We start from the raw sequence: 15,793 nt of genomic DNA, 5'->3' as shown, positions 1-15,793 counted from the left end.
CAGATAACACCTTGTGTGGCTGATCAGTAGATTCATGTGGCTCCCCAGCTCTGCCTATGCATTGGAAAGACTGGTGGGATCCCAGCTCCTGCTGCTTATCTCTTTACTCCCTCTTGAAGTCATTTCCACCTCTGTTCTCTGACACTTGCCTAGTGTTCTCCTGCTCTTCAGAAACCACTTCCAATTCTCACCTCTGAAAGGAGGCCAGGGTGAGCAGCTGAGCTGGGGAGAGAGACTGACTGACTAATCTGTAATTGCCTTCTCTCTCAGCCCTCTTCTCCAACCAGCAAGGGTGAGGGTGTTCCATCTCTCCCTTGTATGGTGACAGGTTAGTCTGTTAACTTTAACTTCATCTCTTTTGCTCCATGGATAGTAATCAACATACACATACACATGCAGAGCAGAAGTTCTGCAAATGAAACTAGTAGAAACAAAAGATAGTACTTTCCTGTGGTTTCACTCAATTTTCAGGGATCTGATCTTAGCTATTTTGCTAACTTAGTGGGGAGCAACAGATGACAAGAGCACTGGATTGCAGTTACTATTTTGAGGTTCATATTCTAGAACTTTTCAGTATGGAGCTAAGAGGTGGGAGAAAAGAAGGGATTCTAGTGAAAAAGCAGACAGGTGTGATTAACACAAAATTTGAAAAAAGTCAGGGCTCCTATAACCATGATAGAAGTCACCAACTATGAGACAGACCAGATCTTTATAAAGGATTTGTTGTCAGGGTACAAACAATTTAAACAGCACATGCTATACAACAGAAGAGGATATTTTTTATGTAAAACAGGGAAACATTTGAAGCTTTTACCAGTGGTACCAGAGAAATATGCAACTGTGTTTTTATTTTTAAAGGGAATTATAGAGAATCATTCTCTACAGTACAGAATAAACTGAGTTCCTCCACCATGGCCTGGGAGCAGATGAGATGAAGAAGGCACATGGCAGAGAGGACAAGGAGCCCAAGTTAGATCAACATCTGATCTTGTTCCCCACTCCTGAAACTCAGAGGAACTCTGTTCTCTGTCTTACATTTAGGCATCAAAAAGGAGGTCACTAGAAATGAAGTATAGTTCAGCCTGTGCCAGCTCCTAAAGAAGAAATATGTTCCTAACAATGGTTCTCTAAAAAGCATAACTGCTTTGCAAGGTTGTCACAGACTGACCCAGACATGCCCATAGACACAGGCCACACATGAACAAGACAAAAAGGTGGAATGGAGTTTATACCATGTTGTACTGCTGGGGCGGAGAGACTGGCAGAAGGACTTGGGGACAGGAGCCTGGAGAGAACTGAACAGGCTGCGGAGAGGGCTGCAGAGCCGGGACTGGCTGTGGACCAGCAGTGAGACATGTGGAAAGGCAAGAGCAAAGGGAGGTATAAGGAGAGGCAGGGGTGGGGGTGCAGGTGAGGCAGAGAAGGGGAAGGAAAGGGAAGGAACAACAAGGTTAATTATAAGAGAAATTTCACATGAAGAGTAAGGCAGCTGAGCAGGCTGGAGACCAAGTCCTGGACTTGGTCTCTGACAAACAGGCAATCTCCTCTACCAGTACAGACTCACTGCAGACACTACCCCGTTAGCCACTCAGAACTCTGTAGCTGCTGTTTACAATCTTAGGACTCTCAGATCCAGGGTTTGCCGCCTGATTCTAAACACAGCTTTTTCCCTAAGCATTTTTCCTGGGCACAGGATTCCTGGGGAGCATAACCCGCCTTGAGAAGGGATTCCTGCTTCAGTAGGAAGGGTCATCTAAGGTCTAGCTCAGCTCTCCCAGGCAGGCTCCTGACTTCACACCACAGCTCTCTTGAAGGAGTGCTCATTCACAAGGATCATCTCCCTCCCGAGGGCAGAGAAGGAAAAATAAGCCAGTTCATGTGCTACTTCCTCCTGCTCCATGATTCTTCTGTGCTCCCCCAGGCTGAGAGAGCAGTATTAAAAATGCTCCCATAAGCAAACAGGGAGGGATTTAGGAATAAAATAGAAATAGCCTAGTTTTAGCTTCTGTTCCTTGGGTTCCTTCACTTGCCTCAAGCAGGAGGACTTGTTTATTAGGAACATGGTGTGTTCTAAACCAACTAATAGGGAGTTATTTTTTTCTCTCTTCTTCCCCTCCAGTCATTTCAATCACCTCATCAGCTCTCCAGTCATAGCTTCTGGAGCCCTATGAAGAGAGGGGGAAATAACACTGATATACACTGCTCATTTACATACACTTACCTCATAACAACCTCAAAATTATCTGATAGGGAGATAACGTGTATTTGCAATTAAGACAATAGGGCTCAGAGAAATTAAATCACATACCCAGGATCATACAGCTAATGTGGCAGAGCAGGGAGAGGAACCTAGTTTTGCCTGACATATGTTCTTTCCACTCCACTCCAGAATAGGGAAAAGGTAAAGGAAGAAGTCAAACAATTACATAAATATCTTGTTTGAATAATTCTCCTTCCTCCTTTCAAATTTAGAGTATTAAGAGTTAGTTGTGGGGGAACCAAGGCATCAAGATATATATCTACCTGCCATATATCTCCTGGGAGACCCTTTCAGAGGGGATTAACAGCTCAAGAGGCAGATAGTCCAAAAATTAGAAGACTCCCAACATGGAAAATACTCCTGATATCTGCATTGAATACAATGTAAATAATCTTGGAAAAAGTTACCGATTTTTGATTTTCGACTGTGTGACCTGAGTGAGATACTGCCACAGCCTTGAAAATAAGCTCTCAGCAACTCTGGCACACCTATTTTCTGGAATTGGTGACATTCCAAATATAACTGCTGGCCAACCTGCTCAGCATGAGCTACCTGTGCTGGTAACTTTTAGACCCATTTTCTATGATCCTAATCCATTTCTTCCTCTTGAGGGATGGCCTGCCATATTTCAGGCCTTACATTCTCTGGGGGACAATGGGAGACCTTAGGGACAGTGAAATGGTAAAATAACTGCCTGTTTTTCCTCATGTTTGTGAGTTTTGAATAAAAAGTGAAGAGAGGGATGGAGGTTCAACAGGGAGGGGATAAATGTATACCTATGGCTGATTCATGTTGAGGTTTGACAGACAAAATTCTGTAAAGCAATTATCCTTCAATAAAAGAAATTAATTAATTTAAAAAAAGTGAAGAGAAAAGAAACAATGCTCTTCTGTTCATCCTCTCCTGACTGAGGAAGGGAGTGGTAAAGGCAAGCGTTCTCAGTGCTATTTTTAAGTGAAATCTACCACTATCCTCAGCCACAGTTCTCTTCTTGGAGAGTCTCAAACTCCAGTTAGGGAACTTTGAAGAACTACAGGGAAGCCAAAGACTGGCCCTGGGGGACATGACTGCCACCTACTGGTGACTTCTGGGCTAGATCATTGCTCTTGGATGCTGCTGACTGGACTTCAGGGAGAGGCTCAGAGGACTCCTTTTCATAAGGTCTACTCTAAGTTAATTGGCCAAAAGGTAGCCACTGGTCCTTTAATCCTCACAATCACTCCCTGGTTTCAAACGTTCTACTCATATGTGATATGGAAGCCTGCTCTAACAGGAGGGGCTGCCAAGAAGGGAAAGAGCATAGTTTACCCGGAACTGTCCCCCAGGCCTGGGGCAAACGCTTGTTGCTACAAAGCTAAAGGTTTTTCTTCAAAAGGAAAAGCTTTAGGGTAAGCACAGTGGTGTGTGCGTGTGGTCACTTCCTTCATCCCCTGTTACATACCACTGAGAAATTAAATGGTAAGTATTCTGGGGTTTAACAACTTGAGTTTGGAGAGCCACCAGTGTTGAGAGACAGGGGTAAAGAGAAAGGAAGAAAGAAAAAGGCAATAGGAAGAGGAAGAAAGGGATAAAGAGAAAAGGAGATATATATATAGTGGGTATATATATATTATATATATATAATATATATATATATATATTAGCAGCTACCATGAGTGCTTCAGAGACACCAAAATTAACCAACATAAGATTTTTTAGTTTGGAGTTTGTGATCACAATTAAGTGCAAGAATAAATTTCTGAGATCTCTGTACCAAATAATGTTCCTCTGTCCCCAATTTACAGGACCTAAGCTAGCACTGTACTGCCTGGAGATGATCAGTCAATATCAACAACTGACCCACTGACTCTCAAGACTCAAGAAGCATGGAAAGAATCTGAGTAAAAGTTTGGGATTTAGGGCCAGTCACCTGAACAGTCTATCTAAAAGTTTTTCAGTCCCAAATGGTTATTCTCTTTACTTATCTCTTTATCCCCCTCCCACTCTTGCTGTCTGTTTCTAGATATGGATGGATGGAGGAGACAGATGGAAGACTAAGAGGGAGACAAGGAAACAGAACTGTATCAAAATACATACATTTTAGAAAACTCAAAAAAATATACTGGGACCTTAAAAAAGTAAAGCATATACACAGAAACAGCAGGGGATGGCCAGAGGGAGAGGTTCAGAGTTTACTCACTTACAGGTCTAAATTAAGACACAGATGGGGAGAGCACACACACATGCTATGCTTCAGTATGGAGTGAGGTAAGCTGATGTGAATGAGACTTAATGAGGTGGTAGAAAGATGGCAGGTGGTAGAATAAGAAAGAAAGTCAGGCCTATTATAGAGAAACTGATTAGGGACTGAGATGAAGGACTTGGAATGACTGGCATGTGTGTGAAGCTACAAAACAGAGTTTCCTAGATCTTCACTGTTCTTTATTTTAGTTTCATTTTCCAATATACTGAATGGGGTAGTGATGAGCCATTCTGGAGTGTTCCCTCTCTAGTTTCCAATCCTTGGGGTATCAGTGCTTAGGACTTCTTCTTGTACCTATGGAAGAGATCTACCTGAAGCCAAGCTGGACTGAGTACGGAGGTAAGAGAGTCTGGGAGGTGAAACGAGAACTTAAACTGCAGCAAAAAAAAGTACAGACATATTGGCTTCCTAACTACCAGAGAATATTTCAGGAGAAAGTGCAGGCTCTATTCACGGAAGAAAAGAGTAAGTGAAGATCTCAGCACAGTTCTCCTCAGAGTATTAAAGAGACTTTAAACCTAAAACACGTAGGAGGTTCCAGTTTAAAATAGGATCTGATTCTTATGCTGATCACTTGCATGGTCTCCACAAAAGCAAAACTTTCTCAAACCCTAGTTGGTACCAATGTCCAACAGCCCCACAACAGAAAGAGAAAAAGAGCTCTTTTATGGCATGGGAAACAAAGACAACACTGGGGGGGGGTTTGTGGTTGGGCTTCCTAGATGGCTCAGTGGGTAAAGAATCCATCTGCAATGCAGGAAATGCGGGTTTGATCCCTGGGTGGGGAAGATCCCTTGGAGAAGGAAATGGCTATCCACTCCAGTATTCTTGCCTGGAGAATCCCATGGACAGTGGAGCCTGGCGAGTTATAGTCCTTGGGGTCACAAAGAGTCAGACACAACTGAAGTGACTGAGCATGTGCTTATGGTACAATGAGTCTTGATAAGTGTTATTTACTTTTCCCCAAACACCAATATATAAATATTTGTTTATGGCTCAACAGTCATATAAATACATTCAGCTAGACTATGGTGGGAGCTGTGATCTTTTCAAGCTCCATGTATGGATGTAGGAAGTAAAATCACCTTGAAATTACACAGGATGTAGAGGGAGACAGAATACAGCAGAAATATGGGATAGGGTAAAAGATCCCGCTGACAATTCCCAGAATGAAGAGAAGGAAATATAAAGCGGTGGGGGGGGGGGGGGGGGGGGGGCGGAAAAACCTCCCAGGCTGACTCTACTAAGAGCCCTTTGGCCAAACCTCTGCCCTTACTCCTCTCTCCCACAACAAACAAATAAGAAGTGGGGGAGGGAGAGGCATGTCTCCAAAAACAGATCTTTCCTGCCACCCACAGTACAAGAGACATGACTGTACTTCCAGAGCTTGCTTGAATCAGAGTTGGGGCGGGGGGTGCTCCAACACTGAGTGCTGACTCACCTGTGAAATCATGTGATTATTCAAGGGTGGCTGTTGTTGAGGCGTGGGTGGGAGAGCAGGAAGTTGCTGCTGCTGCTGCTGCTGTTGTTGGGCAGTACAAGGGAGAAGGCCCCGGACAGACTGGGATGAGGTGACCTGGTTGCACACTTCTGGGGCACCTAGCGCCATACCTAAGGCAAAGAGGAGACCCAGCAAGAGTTGTAAGCACAAGCCATGAACATACCACCCCTGGAGGGTCCAGTCATAGGGCCTGACTCTTTCCTTGCTGTCTTCCTCGTCATTCCCCTTCTGTCTATATCCCACTCTCTTAGGAGATCCATGCATGAGCACAGATGCATTTCAGATGTCCTATTGATGGCAATCCTCATCTTAGCCGGTTTCCACTCCCCAGTGTCCATAACCATCTTGACTGTCAAGGTTAGGTTTTGAAAATGAACCCCTGGAGTGCCTAGAATCTGTCCATCACGATTAGACAGCTGGAAAAATGAATGTTTGCTTCCTGGGAAGGTATATATTCCTAGTCCCTTAAGAGACCTGTCTTCTCTTTTCATTTCTTCTCAACTTGCAGCATCTCATAAAAGTTGCTGAAGGCAACCTCCAAGTACATGCCTGTGCACACACCACCCCCGACACAGCCATAATCCAACTACTCCCCTCATTTCCAGGCTGTCCAAGTCATGAATGCATTTACTCAAAATACTTTTACAGAATATGTACTACGTGAGGCACTGTACAATGAACTGAGGATACAAAGGTAAAGGAAACACAGTCCTTGCCCTTGAACAGTACAGGATCTTCCAATGGAGACAGACATCCACGTGATTACAATCTGATAAGGATAAAGGGCTTCCCTTGTGGCTCGGCTGGTAAAGAATCCACCTGCAATGTGGGAGACCTGGGTTCCATCCCTGGGTTCTGAAGATCCCTTGGAGAAGGGAAAGGCTACTCACTCCAGTATTCTGGCCATGGAGAATTCCATGGACTATATAGATCATGGGGTTACAAAGAGCTGGACACAACAGAGCGACTTTCACTTTCAAGGATAAAGGATGCATCAGTGACATGAATAAAGTTGTATGAAAGCAAAGATTAGGAACCATAACTCTTGGGAGGGTTAGAGGGAAGGATTTAAACAAGAAGTGGCAGAAGAGATAGGTTTGAGGGATGAACAGAGACTTTTCAGGCTGAGAGGAGACAAAGCTAATGCCATACTCAGAAAATGGTTGGAGGGTCAGGAGAGGATGAACGTTCGAAAGTAAGACTGAGATGGCAAACTGGAGTCAGGAAGTTATGCTATATTAAGTAATTTGGATTTTATTACACAAGAAATGCAGAACCATGAATGTTTTTAAGGGAGGACTGATGTGATTAGATCTATGTTTTAGATTAATAAACTAGCTCAAAACAGGGTTGAGAATAGGAAATTCCCTGGCAGTCCAGTGGTTAGGACAATGCACGTTTACTGCTGAGGGTCCAGGTTCAACCTGGGGTTGGGGAACTAAGATCCCTGCAAGCCGCACAGTGCGGTCAGCTGAGGGTAAAGCAGGGAGACCAGCTTGAATAAAGGCAGAGACAGTGGGATTAGAAAAGAGGTAACAGAGAAGCATAAACAGAGGCAAAGTCTTTGCCACTACTGATGTCTTTTGAGGAAAAGACCAACAGAACTTTGGGGATGAAAGTCAAGAAATTCTTCAGAGGCAGGAGGATGGTGAAATAGCGACTTACTGGGTAAAAAGAGCTGAATGGCCCTCTGCTAAGAGTGCAGCAGAAATCGATGGAGAAAAGTTACACAGCAGCTCAGGAGAGCTGATGGGTGCTCCCAGGCTAGAAGGTGGAACTCATGCTCCTTTTCCATGACTGGGCTCCAGAGAAGCAGTTGCAGCAGTGATGCTTAAAATTTCAAGCCTATTGGCTGCTACCAATTAATTACAAAAATACAAACTGTAAGGTTCCCTCTACTTTACAAACCCTCTTTATAGTCTCAGGGGCCTCAGAATCATCCTTATTTTAGTACACAACCTGAACCGGGGTTGACACGGCTGTCCCGCCTTGGTCAGAAATCACGTAATAATCTAATCCCAATCAGTTTTTTTTTTTCAATTAGGAAAAAAGGTTAGAAAGGAAATCAGAGAAGGAACTCAAAGGACAATGGATCCAAGAAATAAAACTTCCCCTCATCTGGCTGTGTTAGGTTTCTGGGACACAATATGGGACAAGTGTTTTGTTAAAAGTAACTATCAGTGATGTTTTGCAGAAGATACACAAGCAGTGATGGAAGGAGAGAAGCTGTGGTACCTGGCCTGGAAATCCTTCCTGCACTGCCACCTTTGCTGCTCCCGATGCTGTCACCCCGGGTGAGGATGGAGATTCCACTGAAGCTGCTGGCTTTGGTGACAGGGGGCCGCATGCTCCGGACAGAGCCATCGGAGTCCGTGCTGCTCCAAGGCCGCGGCTCCAGGGATTTGAGTTCGCTGTCTGTGCTGCTCTGGCGGCTGCTTGAGGTGCGGCTCAGCCCCTCACGGTTCCCCCTGCAGAGACCACAGTGGTCAGAGCACCTCCCACCTACCACTTCAGCAGAAGGGCTAGGAGAGAGTTCATTTCTATTCTTTCAGTAACAGAGAAGGGGTGAGGGTTGGGGAGAATGGACACTGACTTCGTGTTAGTTGGCTGGCCAACCAAGACTTGATGGGAGCAGACAGAACAAGATCCAGTACAGTACAAAGAGCACAGAGGCAAATCTGGAAGACAGTGCGCTGGCAACTAGTTCAATACAGCAGACCAGAGGTGGACGGGAAACCATGTACATGATGCTGAGATTGGCTGCGGTCTCTTCCCCTGGCCCTGCAGGGATCCCACACATGCAGGAAATAGTGGGGAGCATAGGAGTACCAGTTCCTTCTGAGAGTTCTTGAAACAAAAGGACTCCAAGAAGTTACTATTGCTAGAAGGCAGGAGTAGCCAACAACATGGATAAATCTCACATCAGGTCTTCCATACAACACATGTCTGAGCCAGCAGAGATGTTGCTTACAGCCACTTTTTCAGGGTTGGGAAGAAGAGTATATTGACTAAAGGGGCACTGAGTCTAATAAAGAGAAAACTCAGTCTGATAGTCTGGAATCAACCCAACCTGTTTTGTGGAAGTCTTGTGTTAGTATCTGAGAACAATTTATTTCAGGGTCTCTAAAGGCTGACATCCTCAGCACAATCAGGTAAACATATCCTTAGGACTCAGGATGGCAAAGAGGAGGGGGCTGCCTGCCTAGTTGCCTCCATATTAATAACACTGTTGCCCTAGGTAAGGCACAAGGCTACTAAGAAAAGGGATTCATCCTCTTATTTTACTCTGGAAACATCAGGGTTAGCCTGATACTATAATCACTTTAATTATAAACAGCTGTGCTCCTCAAGCTATCTGAGGTTAGCCTGAAAACCCTCAGTATTGACTCTTACTGCCACTTAATTGATAAGCAATCAACAATCAGGAATTTTCCTTTCAGATCCCCCACCACTCCAGTAACTAATGACCTAAGAAAACCAAATGATAACAATTATAACAATTTTGATATGTATGCCGGGGAGCAATTGACCAACAATCATGGTAGCTTGGGTTCCCTCCTTTTCCCACCCAAAGCAAACAGAATACTCTATCCCAAAGCCCACAGCTCTTCAAAGACATCAGGCTCAGAGTTATTCTAATAAAGAAAGTTATTTTTCTTAAGGGGGTAATATTAAAGAAAATACTTTTCTTTATTAGAATATCTATTCCAAAGATACTGTAGGGAAAATAGACAAAATATCTGCTAGGGTCACTATTTTAGTTTTTAGTCAATCATGGGGGGCTAAGACACATTGACCTAGATGGTTAGGGACATGCTAATTCTCTGAATCTTAAGTAAATGTATTGATACATATAACCTCAATGCTTCTCTCTATACAGTTAGAATAGAAGACTGGAAAATATTAATGTTTCCCCAATGCTTTACCCCCTTTTTCTTGGGGATGTCCAAAGTAGAATGGGAAACAAGACATAAGAATAACTCAGGGACTCTCCAGGAAGAGAACCAACCTGAAATAAGAGCCAACAGCTCAAATCTACTGACTGGACTCAATAAAGATGTGTTTGTCTGTGGGATGTGGGAATACAGCAGCACCAATTAATGAGGCTGCTCATTAGACACTAGAACTTGAATTCTGCAAGACAAGCCCTAATGGCCTTTTATATCTAAATTAAACACTATACTTTCTATTAGAGCAATTCTGCCATTTATGTTCTTTTTCTACCAGGGATAGGCAGTGAAATGAGTCGACTTTAAACCAAACACGTGGAAAACTTGAGCCAAACTGGCAGCACTTCTGTACTGATCCAGTCCCCCCAAGACAGTAATGGCTTAGTGCTCAAATGTGGACTGTCTGATGATCTTCTAACCTGGGTTAGTACACTACACCCCTGAGAGTTGGAGAATCTAAGTTGAGTCTGGACTAGGAAGACAGATCAATTCTATTCCTCTACAACTAAAGCTAATCTCTAGTCACATCTTTGTACTTCACTAAAAATAAGGCAATTAGGGAAAGTCACTAGATCTAATTCTAAGCACTGGACTGGACTGTGTATGTGTCGGTGAGATGGAGGTGAAGGACAGAGACAGTCACACTTGATAGCACAAACAGGAGATGACTTAGTTTTTACAAGTAAATTTAGTGCTGGTGAAAAGTCCTGTTTATTGGTCTTGGGTAGAGAGGCCCATGAAAGAGGTGGCAATAAGCATCAGTAAACCTCAGGTAGCTTATTTATCAGTGGCGCAGTGGAGTAGAATCTTCCAAAGAACAGAGAAGTTGCCATAGTTATTATTATTATTATCCACATTATTGCTAACGGAGATAATGGAATCTGATATATCAGTATTCGTTTCACACACCTGGGAAGAAAGGTTTAAAAGTTAGAGAAAATCAGCTTCTAATCATTTGAGCTCTGGACTAGTACCCAAATAGAGGAAGAAGCTACCCCCTGAAGAGTCCACGGAGCTGCATTTTAGATGACCTAGATCTTTAATCAAAACTCAGTATGGAAAGCAGTAGCTTAAAAGGAGGTATGGACAGGAGAAGGCTGCACCTGCTCACTAGCTCCTTCAAGCTATTATCTGCACAGTTTGATGCAGCCTGATGCTCCACGGCACTAATAAGGGCATCATTCTTACCAGTGAATCAATTAGGCGTGATATTTATAGACAGCTTGTGTAGTGTGGTGAAAAGAACACTGGTGGACAGAGTCAGTCCCAGTTTTGCCACTTACAGCCATGTAAACTTAGCTAGCTACTTAATCTCTCTTGCTTTTGTTCTTTTACATGTAAACCAGCTCACCAAATCAGGATATTCAGAGAATTCAATGAGATACAGTATACTGTGGCAACTATAAAGTGCTGCACATTGTCACACACACTTTTAATTTAAAAGTTCTGTTTATTAAAGGTATTCTGGAATAGTTGCGGAGTAAGATTTTTTTTAAGGGGGACTCTATCTTGACTACCACTGACGACACAGAGCCCTTTTGCCTGGGCTTTCAGATGGATCTCAGGGCAGGCTGGTCTAGAAGAAAGAGTTCAGAGATGTGGAATGGGAGATAACTCTCCTTCCCAAGAAGGGTTGAAATCTTGCTATCCCAATTTCCACATGGTTTAATTAGCTCTAGAAAGGGTGATAGAGAAGGGACTAGTAAAAGTACTTCAGTAAAGGACTTTAGTAAAAGTACTGGGGATGACAGTTGTAACTAATGTGTGTTAGTGAGCACATATCAAGCTTAGGGGGCTTCCCTGGTGGCTCAATGGTAAAGAATCCACCTGCAGTGAAGGAGACCTGGGTTCAGTCCCTAGGTTGGGAAGATCCCCTGGAGAAGGGCATGGCAACCCACTCTAGTACTCTTGCCTACAGAATCCCATGGATAGCAGAGGCTGGCAGTCTGCAGTCCATAGGGTCGCACAGTTAGACACGACTGAAGCGACTAAGCAAAAGCAGCATCAAGCTTAGGATTGAGAAAAGACATAAACCCTTTGCAAAGAGTGAGACCTGAATCCTAGCATTAAATTGTCAGGTTTTCTGTACTCTATAGTTTTTCTGTTGATAAAATGGAAAGTATATACCTAAAATGAGTCGGTGTCAGGATACGGTCCTAAAGTGCTTCTTTCACGTTGCCTTTGTAATTGTCTGGGATGGAATTGAGAGACTGAGATGAAGGGAGAAGCTCACAACTGCTTTGTGGAAAACGGAGAATATGAGGCACAGGAGAAGTTAGTACAGTAGCTCTCAGAAACATTAAGAGTAAGTCATGGACAATTATATAAAGGACATGCCCTAAGTCCATTCTAAGGCCTTTCTGAGCTCATCTTACATGTTACATTTTCCAAAGAGAAAACCACACAGACAGAGGTGTTCATATATTTTTTTAAATATGTGTGTGTACTATTCCTTCTTAAGGATACAAAACATTCCCCTATGCTGGGTGAGGGATAAGTTCTTCACCTCTTTCCATAGATTTGGAAAAAGCAGCCAAAAGACACCTGTTCTTTTACCTTAATAGGCTTCCCTTGTGGCTCAGCTGGTAAAGAATTCACCTGCAATGCAGGAGACATGGGTTCGATTCCTGGGTTGGGAAGATCCCCTGGAGAAGGGAAAGGCTACCCACTCAAGTATTCTGGCGTGGAGAATTCCATGGATTGTATAGTCCATGGGGTCGCAAAGAGTCAGACATGACTGAGCGACTTTCACTTTCAAACACATGCTGAAATCCTCCAAAAATGCTCAGTTTCAGCAAACTTCTGAAACAGAGCAGTACCTATCCTAAACATACTTATTTGGTCCCCTTCATCACCTATCCAGGACTTACAGCGAAATCAGCAACAATAAAAGTAAAGTCATTGAGCACTAGCCATTTTTTTTAAATGGGGAAAATATCCAATGTTGCAAAAACCACAAACTGACTTGTTCCACAAGCAGCCATGCATGGAGCAAACTTACTCCGCTGAAAAGATTACAGCAAAACAAAATAAAATTAAAACAAACAAACAAACAAAAACAAGGAGAGATATAGACCACACAGAGGTACCTAAAAATCTGCCTTCTCTTGTGAGAGCTAGAAGAAAAGGCTTCTTTGGAGAGTCTGTTGGTTAACATCAAAGAAAAGCATCATTACAGGATTATATTAACCTCACTGACAAAGCTCAATGAGAAGCAGGGAACATGCTAAGTGGTACTAACCTGATGTCATTTAGATATCCGTTCTGGCCAGTCTAGGTGAAGGGGAGAAAACGGAAAATAACTTATAAGAAAACAGCATGGCATAACCAAAAAGGGTGTCCATGATGCTATGAATACCCAAGGTCCTCAAACCAAGCTCACCCCCCAACAGGGAGAGAGGGAGCAGGGACAGGATGACCCACACCCACACACCCAATCTGACTTCTCACCTTTAATGGGAAAGCGCATTCAGAGTTTTTAGCCTTCCCACAGAGTGTTAAAAGAGAGGTCAATGAAGGTAGGAGTATGGAAAGGAGAAAGAGGAAAGTATTAACCTAACTATTAATTCCTTTTTAGTTCTAAATTTATTCTCTCTATAGGTAAGCTGAGCATAATAACTGGTGTGCTTGGTCCTAAAGAGTATTCAAAGAAAGGGAAAAGGGAGAGAAGAGAAAAAAATTTAGTTTTTTTTTAGAAATCATCCTCAATCTCTATCCCATTTCTGTCCTCTACACTGGCCAAAATGAAAGACATTCTGACCTGACACCCAAGGAGAGTAAGAAATTGGGGAAGCAGGTACTTTTCAGAGCCTAGAAAAAATGAGAAAATTAAAAGCCTGAAACATTCCTTTTGGGGATCATTTCCTGACAAAGCCACTGAGCTGAGTGAAGTGAGCATTATGGTGGACTCCCAAGCCTTAGAAAAAGGTACAGAGAGTGTCCAGCTGCTGAGAACAGGGGCCTTCGTGCAGAGCAGAGCCTGAGTGGGGCAGCTTTCCCAAACACAGCTCAGCTCCAGAGAAGGCTGTAGCAGCAGCATTTCCATCCAAACACCCTTCTTGCCACTTCCCTTTCTTTTTGGACTGCCTCTTCCTCCCCTCTGCGGCAACCCACAACTCCACCCTTAATCAGTTGCCTTTGATTGGCCAGGTTCTTTCCTCTCCACATGGGAAATCTTTGCCATATAGTAGGCTTTGGCCATTTCCCCCTGCCTAGACCTTTTGAGATTCCTGATGCCTCTACCACAGCAAGAGTTAGGAAGTGCTAAAATGAAAATGATAAATTCATAAGGATTTAACAAAGAGTACACATATTAGTAGAGGCTTGAGAGACTAAATATCAGAGAAAAAGGAAAGAAGAGCTTCCTTTGTTATGGTAATAGAGATATATTCCAGTGTTGTACATAATAAGCCCTAATATCCTATGAAAAGTTACTTGTGCTTTCAGAATGGCTTTGCTAATGGCTGGCATGGTGGAACAGTCATTTTCCATGTGTCAGTGAAGCAGAGGAGCACATCACAGGTAGCTATGCTATGATGTCACGGGAACTTCTTAATTTAAAAGGCCCAGAGCAGAGCAAGCTATGGAGAGGTGGTTTACTTAAGGGGTTAAGAGCATTGACTCTGGAGCCAAGGACTGCCTGAATTCAAATATCGGGTCTTTCACTAAATAGTGGTGTGATCATAGGTTACTTAACCTCTTCATGCCTCAGTCCCTCATTTCTAAAATGAGGAAGATAATGTAACCTATCACATAGGCCTAGTGTGAAGATTAAATAAATTTATGTGTGCAAAGTGTTAAGGACAGGGTCTGAAAGATAATAAGCACTGTATGAATGTTTGCTATTAACTTCCACCATTCTGCCCTGTCCACAATTTAGGGTCCTCACCAGCTGTAGCCATGTACAAATGACCACTCTCCTAGCATTCCACTCAACTGATTTTCAGATAAAGTTAGAAAAACCCTCTCTGGGCCACAGTTGAATAACTGGGAGGATGGGTTTTTCTGACTCAGAATGGAAGGCTACATTACATAAGAAGAGTCCTTCTCCTCAGACTTTAGGCCAGAAGGTTTGCTGCGTATCTGACCACAGGGAGGCTCCTTGGAACAACTGTGTCTTCCAAGACAATGGAACAAGTTCACAGAGGAGTTCGGTTTTTATAAGTTAGAGACAATATTTTTCTGAGCTAGGTGATGATGAGAAGATACATTATTTTTTTTTGTCTTGATGAGGGAGAGTGAGGAAGTGGGAGGGGAGCAGTGTGCATCTAAGTATTGATTAGAATTGGCCATCTTCTGATGACAAAGGGAGGCTGGCTCTTCTTCGTTTGCTAATTTGACTGTAAGATGGTGCTACTATCTGGATCATACATTTTCTGGAGATTTGTTTCTCTCTTGCCTTTCCTGAATTCCTCCTATACTTCTGTTCAGTCTGGTAGGCAAAGGCCACCAGACACAGGGATACCAAGTATATCTGATATGGCCAACAGTTCTTAAGAATAAAGTTGCCCATAACAACTCATGTTGCCTTTTGGTCCATGGAGCAGGCCTATTCTAAGAAACAAGGTAAGAAATATAGGAAGAAAGAGACTTCCTATTCAGGTCAAGACTGTACGGAATAGTGAGTATACCCTCTGTGCGTGTGGAATGTGGAGCTCAGAGAATGGATGCCACATCTGTGCTCTGATAATCACCAACATAGCCTAAAAATGAGCCAGACCAAACAAGATGAATGTATACAGGCTGTGTGGACACTAAGTCTTCCACTTAGAAGCAAAGACACCTAAAATAGATAGTGGAAGTGAAAGAGGGTAAACGGGAGGAGGGTTTGACAGGCAAGA

General features: G+C 43.2%; 1 protein-coding gene across 33 annotated transcripts in view; it reads right to left on the bottom strand.

Annotated features, from left to right (window-relative positions):
- Positions 1–15,793, bottom strand: part of R3HDM2 (R3H domain containing 2) — a 160,066-nt gene that overhangs the window by 14,434 nt on the left and 129,839 nt on the right. For 19 of the 33 annotated variants that reach the window (XM_059886670.1, XM_059886677.1, XM_059886678.1 and 16 more), the window contains 6 exons: positions 13,195–13,226; positions 13,043–13,096; positions 8,239–8,471; positions 5,944–6,113; positions 2,133–2,165; positions 1,233–1,334 (listed from right to left, as the gene is read on the bottom strand). In XM_059886670.1, the coding sequence (XP_059742653.1) occupies positions 1,233–1,334; positions 2,133–2,165; positions 5,944–6,113; positions 8,239–8,471; positions 13,043–13,096; positions 13,195–13,226 (624 nt within the window). The remainder of the gene's footprint in view (positions 1–1,232; positions 1,335–2,132; positions 2,166–5,943; positions 6,114–8,238; positions 8,472–13,042; positions 13,097–13,194; positions 13,227–15,793) is intronic. The other 14 variants (XM_024992126.2, XM_024992132.2, XM_024992133.2 and 11 more) reach the window with 6 other exon arrangements.

Source organism: Bos taurus, chromosome 5 (genome assembly GCF_002263795.3).
Source record: "Bos taurus isolate L1 Dominette 01449 registration number 42190680 breed Hereford chromosome 5, ARS-UCD2.0, whole genome shotgun sequence".
Taxonomy (NCBI): domain Eukaryota; kingdom Metazoa; phylum Chordata; class Mammalia; order Artiodactyla; family Bovidae; genus Bos; species Bos taurus.
This window is presented reverse-complemented; position numbering and strand designations above follow the sequence as displayed.